The sequence below is a fragment of the Dermacentor andersoni genome, chromosome 7, assembly GCF_023375885.2.
Source record: "Dermacentor andersoni chromosome 7, qqDerAnde1_hic_scaffold, whole genome shotgun sequence".
NCBI classification, from domain to species: Eukaryota; Metazoa; Arthropoda; class Arachnida; order Ixodida; family Ixodidae; genus Dermacentor; species Dermacentor andersoni.
The window spans coordinates 137,375,263-137,383,365 of NC_092820.1; the positions used below are offsets into that span (position 1 = coordinate 137,375,263).

Genomic DNA, 8,103 nt, shown 5'->3' on the forward strand with positions numbered 1-8,103 from the left:
TAAGGCTTGATAAATATCGCATGTACGTCTAGCAATCATTATGACCTGTAAAGAATCCCAGTTGCAAATTACATTTTCTTTTAGTGCCTCTTTTTTCACCTTGTCGCACTGTATCTTAATCACCGCATGGTTTTTTTTTTGCAACTTATTCGTTTTTTTTTTTTTTTTTTGCTTTTTTATTATGAGTCTTTGTAATCATTGCGCTTTATGTACCTTTTTTTTTCACATGCGACATGTGACATCTGCAACGTGCCTGTGTCCGTCGTGGCTGCGTGCAACTTGGCTGTGTGCTTTTTTTTTGTCGGCATATAATAATGTGTTGTTGGCTTACACAAATTTATGCAAACCTGCGATTTTTATGCTTCTTTCTTCATCTGTACCCCCCCCCCCCCCCCCCCCCCGCTGTAATGCCTGAATGGGCGCTGTGGGTACTAAATAAATAAATAAATGAATAAATAAATAAATATGAGTTAGGCTTGACATACCATTGGAGCATGCCATTCCTGCTAATCACCAACACTCACCGAAAGTACACCGGCTTTGGCTGCAGCACCAGCCACAAGAGTCCAATTAAAGGTGCTCGGTGACCATATCATCAAGGGGTCACTCTTGGCCAATCCTGCAGACAGAAGGCCTTGGGCCAGACGGTCCACCTGTAAAGGCGAGGTCCACTTATTGAACAATACCAAAATTTGTATTGCTAATCCTGAATTAAGATAAGCATCTTGGCTAAGCAGAAAAGACATGACTGGTGCACAGCTAGGCTATAGCCAATCCAAAATGCTTTGGTTTCCAAGATGCTATCCGTAGCAAAGCTGATAATTTGGAATGTATATAACATAGCGATTCTTTTTGCTTGATTCTATACCTTTCTTAACATCTACCGCTCACGATGACTGGCCAATCCTGGCAATAACATAGGCAGAGCATTCTCCAGACCACTGACTAAGTGGGAAAAGGAAAAGAATTGGAATGGAATCGTTATATTACCTCAGCTCCTGTTCTATGTTTAAATAATTATCTCACTTACAAAGGCTGTAATCTCAGTAAAATTGACGTTTTGGGCAGCCTGGAGAACTAATCAATCACTTCGGGTTTACTTAATTGTATTTGCCTTTAGCATCCCTTCAACAATCAAGCCACCCTGACCTGGTCCTTGTATTCGGCGTAAGTGCAGAGCCTCCCTTCCTGAACAAAGGCCCACCCCACACGGTCCCCCCACTTGTGGGCCGCTGTGTCGATGCATGTGCCCAGGGTGTCTTCGGACAATGGCTTGGTGCATGGCTCAAGCCAGTAGCTGGACTGCAGCTTCCCGTGTGCTGCAGGCTGACTGTATGTAGAAATAAGAGGTGGCCAGTGAGATTGATCTCCTTGCTGTATAAACACAGAACGAGAGATGCAAAGTAAACCCGCATAGTAATCCAACCTGCAACTCATAAACCCCTTGCTCAGTTACCTCGAAAAGTAAAACAGGCAACTTAACTAACTTTCGATGTTTTATATTTACGCCTGTGACGTTGCATAATTATGCCACCAGTGCCATATGAGTGAATAGGTACCATAATGAATCAGCACCAGCCTGCACTGTTCAAAACTCTTAGCTTGATGTTCCATTTATTAAGGTCTCTTAAATGTTGACCTCAAGAATTCAGCAGTTTTCGCTCCTTTGATCAACATAAAAGCATGTCTCCACCCATGTTCCTTCTCTAAGTTTTCCAGAACTAATCAACCAAATTAACTCACCCAGTTCCTCACACTTTCTATATAAATGCCTCGGATGGCAGAGATGTGGCCAAGGGGGGCACGCCGAGCACGTCCCCCCTTCCCTGCCGCTCCTCCTGAAATATTGCTGGCTCCGCCACTTTCTGATGGTGCACCATTCTTGCGTGGGCATCAGAACTTCACAATCCTACTTGAACCAGAGGTACATGTAACATTCTTCAGTGCATTTCTAAGAATGCCAGCAATGTCTTCCCACTACAGACTGGCACAACCTGCCTCTTACTCACACATGAATTTGACCAGCCTAAAAAAAATATGTTAGATAATTGATAGAGACAACCACCACCACACAAGGCTCTTGATCCATGAACACCCACATGGACATGGAAAAACCTACCACCAACAGTGATTAAAATATGATATCTTACAGTTAAAAAATGAATAAAACAAATTGTGCATAACTATTTCAATATGCAAATACAATGGCAAAGTTAAGTGACTGCACACAGGCAGTAAACCTTAATTGTGACCTAATAACTGCATTACAGTCTTGTAATGAAACTGGCTCAATTGATGTCAAAGCAACCACCTGCAGCAATCGTAACTGGTGGCATTCTGAACTTTCAACTCCAAGCACATACAAGTGAAGTTGATGCAGGAAGCCTCTGTGGAAAATTGCCTTGTTTAAAAACTCTACATATCTCAACAGTGCATCCCCTGGCATCCCACAAAAGATATGTAGCCTGCATGCTTAAACTAGGCTTCACCTCTTGGAGAGAGATAAGCGAGGAATGTTACTTCTAAGATATTAGATGAGTAATAAAATTACAGCCACAGATTAGATATGCGTCAAAGCAGTGCCACCGTGACAATATGAGAAAATGAGCCTGGACAACATCTAGCAGGTCCCAAAAGCAGAAAGTTGGTTTGTGCAGAGACAACTCTATTCACACTCATATCTGAATATGACAACTGCATCATACCAATAACTAGAGCATAGTTAACCTAGGCAAATGGCATCATCATGTGCATCATGTGATCGTCTGGGTTGACCTGTTTAAATGTGCTAATTGAAGGGGTTTAACATCTCAAAGCTAAGGGCTGTGGTGCTGCATGTAGTGGCAGGTTCTGAATTCAACGTACAGCTGAACCTCATTATAATAAAGTCATATCAGACGGGAAGATACCTTCGTTATATTCGATATTCGTTATAAGCATATAATCGCTACACACTGATATTGGCGAGAAACTTTTTTCGTATGTACTTCGTCACATACAACTCTTTATATCTGGGATCGTTATATCAAGATTTGACTACTCACTACAAGGGTACTGTAATGGGCTCCTGAAACTATGTGTAAATGAACATTTTTACATTCTTCCCCTCTTTGCAAGTGACCAACACAGGCAGTAATAGAGCCAAAGATCAACATGGCCATGGTGCCAATCGAATGAGTGAAAAATTGCCTATATAAGCAATAACTTATATACAAACATGAGGACAGAACCACATTCTATCCACTTATTCCAGTAAAGATATGTTTTCTTTCTCTTGGCAATTTACGATATTGTAATGTGCATTGTTATAAAATGCTGTTAGAGCTTAACACAGTTAACGAGATAAACACGTATTTCCATTAATAACAGACACAGAAAAATCTGTGACACTGAGAATTCTGATGCTCTAGTGCTTGAATGTCTCCCTATGCTCAAGGGGAGCCCTCATGCATACATGGGCTGCTCACTGTATGTACTATCAGCATATTCAACCACAAACAAGTTGAAAATGACTAGAGTTTAGAGTTGCATTCCTGGATTCGCCTGCACTTGTAACTGCAGCTTCACTTAGGCTTCAAAACATACACCTGGGCCTACTCCATGCTTAGAAACTGGCTATGTAGTGACTTTATGTCACACTCTCATGTAACCACACGGGGCAGGTAATCAGTTTTTTTTTTCTCGTTCCTGTTTCGATTCATGCTGGTGGCATGTGTATGTACATACACGTGCGATAGAATGCGTGGGTTTGTTTATGTGTGCATGCACTGGTGAAAAGAATAAGGTTTCAAATATTTAGCCAATTAACCCATGGTGTTAGCAGTACAGCTCATCATTCTTGCATAGCCAATTAATCGTTCTTTGCATAGGTTCATTTTGCACTCTGGATTAAATTACTAATTTTTTTTAAACTCATTTAGCTTAACCATTTGACTGCTGGGTATTTTTTCCAACATCTTTTCAACTGCTGTCAGACTTTTTCTTTTTTTACCACGGACATTTCAAGCTACATAGGAGTTGGTTCTTCGGCGTTGCTTTATTCCAACGCAGAATCCATCAACAGTTAACAAATCTCTTTGGCTGCGAACACGTGAACAGACCTGCCATACTTTTTTTTTAAGAGCTCCCACGACAGAGAACTTAAAAATGTTTGCTCCCCCTGCTATTGGAAATTTAACTGGCACGTTTTATGTGCTTAGATGGCCTCTCCTTAGATGGTACAACAGAGCTGCCATGTTCCTATCTTGAGTGGCTTGCTTATAAAGATGATGAGCAAAATGTGAACAAGGTGAATGCAGGAGCCAACGTTTCGACAAGTGGACTTGTCTTCTTCAAGGTGACGTACGCTTAAGGTTTTTACATTGACGACATATTTATAATATGGGAACACGGCACAAGCGCCTTAACCGACTTAATTAGCCATTTCAATCACTTTCACCCGAGTATTAAATTTACTGCTCACCACTCTCCCAGTCAGATCAACTTCCTGGACACGACGGTCTACATAGAAAACTGAAAACTGAGAACGACACTTTACCGGAAGCCTACAGATAGCCAGCAATATTTAGACTACAACAGTCATCACCCGCGACATTGCAAGCAAGGAATTTTTGTCAGACAAGCGAAACGTATAAGAAGAATCTGCAGCGAAGACCACGATTATATCCACCACCTAAATGACCTTAAAACAACGCTAGCAGAAAGGAACTATCCCCAAGTTGCCCTCGATAGAGCTTATGATGCCGCGTCAAGATTGGAGAGACAGTCAGAATTGGCGAAGAGACAGCCCACACTAGAATCTGACAGACCGCCGGCCTTTATAACAACATATTCTAATGCACTCCCAAACATAAACAACATACTAAGAAAATACCACCCAATATTATCAAGTAACGAGCGTCTGCGAAAAGCGTTCCCGAATACACTTAGGGTTACCTATCGTCGAAACAGGAACTTTAAAGACATGTTAGTGCACGCAAAAGTCAGCCAACAGCATTCCCCCGTAATAAAAGCATGTTGTCGCCCTAGGTGCAAAACCTGCAGGCACCTTCAAAGTGACATTAAAATTAAAAGCACCGCAAATAGTTATACACATGAAGTCAAATCTAGCTTCACTTGTACAAGTTCGGATGTGATTTATATGCTTGAATGTTCCTTCTGTAAGAAACAATATATCAGTGAAACAGGACAATCAATTAACGTCAGATTAAACGGACACCGCGCGGACACAGCTAAAAAGCTTCCCAAAGCCATCGCCGAGCATTTCAACCAACCAGGTCATAACTTTGATGAACTTAAACTCTACATCTTACAGTCAAATTTCCGTTCTGAACGAGAAAGAAAATACAGAGAATCATACCTTATCCATACGTTCAAGACATTGCAACCAATAGGCATAAACGTTTCAAAGGGAACTTTAGAATCTATTCACTCTGCTAAACTTCAAGCTATAGGCAACAACACTTAGTTGAATTTCTTGGCCTACCCCCCCCCCCCCCCCTTTATTTTTATAATTTTTTTTCCCAGCCAGCCTGTCATAGGCCCTTGACACGCCGGCTAACACGCGTGGGCTAAAAGACCGGGGCGGGGGGTCTCAATTCGACACGCTAACACACCTTCCCTCGTTTCCGCACCCTCCCGCCTCACACCCTCTCCCCTTTAGAAGAACCCCACCTATATATACTGTGGCGAGGAAAGCGTAAGAAGACAAGTCCACTTGTCGAAATGTTAGCTCCTGCATTCACCTTGTTCACGTTTTGCTCATCGTGTTGAATTTCCATCTCGCGCATTCCCCGTCTTTTCCCTTGCTTATAAAGAGGCAGAGAATGCTGAAAACACAACAAACAAGTATACTCGGGAGAGGCAGTCGAAGGTGCTATGGTATATACCTACATATATATACATGTGAGTGCTTGTTTATTTACCTTTCATATATATATATATATATATATATATCAACGAGGTTAACCGTTTCTGCATGCAGCATTGCAATACAGCCCTTCACAAGTGGGCGGTCACCGCTTCGGAGAAAAGTTGAAAAACGAACCGAGGTTCCATATATGACGATATATGCGCCGGCTTGGCCATTTCAATTAACTTCGACCGACGGTCGACACATAGTGAACCGCTGCGTTGAGCCTACCTGCAAAGCGGTCGGCGACAGCGTCCTGCAACAACCCCGGCACGCACGGCAAGGCGGCGAGCTGTCAAAAGTGAGATAGGCATCGCCGCTACGCACTCGCTCTCCGCGACTGAATCTCGAGGATCAGCTGCCGCGCACCCCCTCCCAGGAGGTTTATTCTATTCACGACGGTCAGTGTGGTCAGACGGACACCTTGCGGACACTGCTGCACGCGCCACTTGTTAGTCACCGTCAGCTGCTGTCCGCGTGTGGAGACACGCGCGCGCGGTGGCGCCCCACGCGTGGAATGTTGGCGCACATCTGTTAAAAAAAAAAAAAAAGATAGTTTACAGTAACCACTTGTAACGTCAAGATGCTGTCTGGTTCACATTTCAGCCGAGGTTTACATAGGTACGTTTGCTGTAGATGTGCCTTGCAGTGAAGCTAGAAGTATGTTATGTTTCAGCGTTGCTCCCGTTTGTGCAATATGCTAAAGTAGCACCAGAGTCCTTCAAGACTCTGGAAGCACTGAACTTCCTCCTAGGGCTCTGAACACTTCCGTCGCCCTCGTACATTTATAATTTTCCTGCCAATCGGCGTTAAAGCATATTCATGAGCCACAAAACCTGAAAGCATCACTTTGGAGGAAGAGGAGGAGGAAATAACCATGCCTAACTTTATTGCGTGTCCTGCGAGTTGGTGGGGAGGGGCCCCGCCTAGGTTAAAAAACATTTTAGCGCCAGTGGCCGAGGACAGAAGGAAAAGACTTAAAAAAAAAACTAAAATCACAGAGAGATATGTCACTTTAATGAAAAAGAAAGCTTCTTGGTAATGAAATCTTTGAGCGCAGCTGCTGCCTTATTTCATCAACAGGCAATCGCATACACACGCAGTGCCGAACGGAGGCGGTTCTGCGTTTCGGATTGGACAGCACACAGCGCGATCCGCTGCTATCGAGCGGCGCTCCTGCGATGCGCCATCTTATCTATAGTGGGTCAGCGCCGCGGAGAGAGTGGGAGAGGGGGGGATAAGCAATTATTATTTAATGTTTCTTCTAAGGTGGAATGAGGAGAGGAAACGGGTGGAGAACAGGTGTTTTCAGTAGGGGTCACACACTCATTCACTGACAGACAGGCCTCAATGTGGCCGCACAAGGTTGGGGTACGTGGGAAAAGGGGACGAAACGCTATAACTGTCTTTAGAGTCGCCGCAACTGCACTGCGCAAGGGGAGGTATAAGACAAGAGTGGAGGCGGGAGGACAGCCAGGTGCAAGCAATGAGAGAGGCGACAAATGCGACTGAGGAACGCGCCCCGCAAACGGGGAAGCGAGACACGGCTGAGAGCCATACAGCCATTCGGAGACGGAGAGCCGTGGATCACGCGCGAGGCGGCAAGGAGCGCCCGGCGCTGGCACCGCGGCAGTGCCGCGACAGCGTGAGAAGGGACGGCGAGAGCGGAGTGAATGGTAGCGGCGAGAGTCACCGCAACGCCGCTGCACGGAGGAAGGGGGCGAGAGGATAGGCGAGAACACGTGATCCGGTTTTGGAGGACAAGGGGAAAGTAAGGCTCGCGCCGTGCGCGAGATGGTGCCAGGCGCGCGCGCAGCTAGAGCAGCGCGCTGGACCCGGCCATGGAGCTGGTTACGGCGAGGCACTACGGCGAGGCACAACGGCGAGGCCGACGCGATGGATGAAGGTAGGAGCGTCCCTTTGAAATGGGGTGATAGCAGTTGCCACCATGCTCAGCTTTTTATAACATAACACACCACCTGTGTTAATAACACAGGTTGTTATTAAAATTTGCCATTTTCTTTAAATATGTCTACCTTTTTAACCTTATGTCACCTCTCTGCTTTTGATCCCCCAATCCTCCAATCGCCTTTTGCTAATTTCCACCGCATACTTATTTACATGACTATTGTTATCTCTAACTCTAGGGCCTCAGGAAGCACGACTGTGCCCACATCAACATTGGGATGGAT

The 8,103-nt window shown here is 44.7% G+C and overlaps 1 protein-coding gene across 2 annotated transcripts in view; it reads right to left on the minus strand.

Moving 5' to 3' along the window:
• LOC126534561 (medium-chain acyl-CoA ligase ACSF2, mitochondrial-like) overlaps nt 1-6,889 on the minus strand; it is a 39,768-nt gene extending 32,879 nt beyond the window's left edge. The window contains exons 1-3 of one of the 2 annotated variants that reach the window (XM_050181822.3): nt 6,143-6,889; nt 1,150-1,330; nt 525-653 (exon numbers count right to left, since the gene is read on the minus strand). In XM_050181822.3, the coding sequence (XP_050037779.1) occupies nt 525-653; nt 1,150-1,330; nt 6,143-6,225 (393 nt within the window). In that variant the 5' untranslated portion in view covers nt 6,226-6,889. Of the gene's footprint in view, nt 1-524; nt 654-1,149; nt 1,331-5,359; nt 5,413-6,142 lie in introns of those variants that run through there. The other variant, XM_055072332.1, reaches the window with a different exon arrangement.
• Between the last annotated feature and the right edge of the window lie 1,214 nt (nt 6,890-8,103).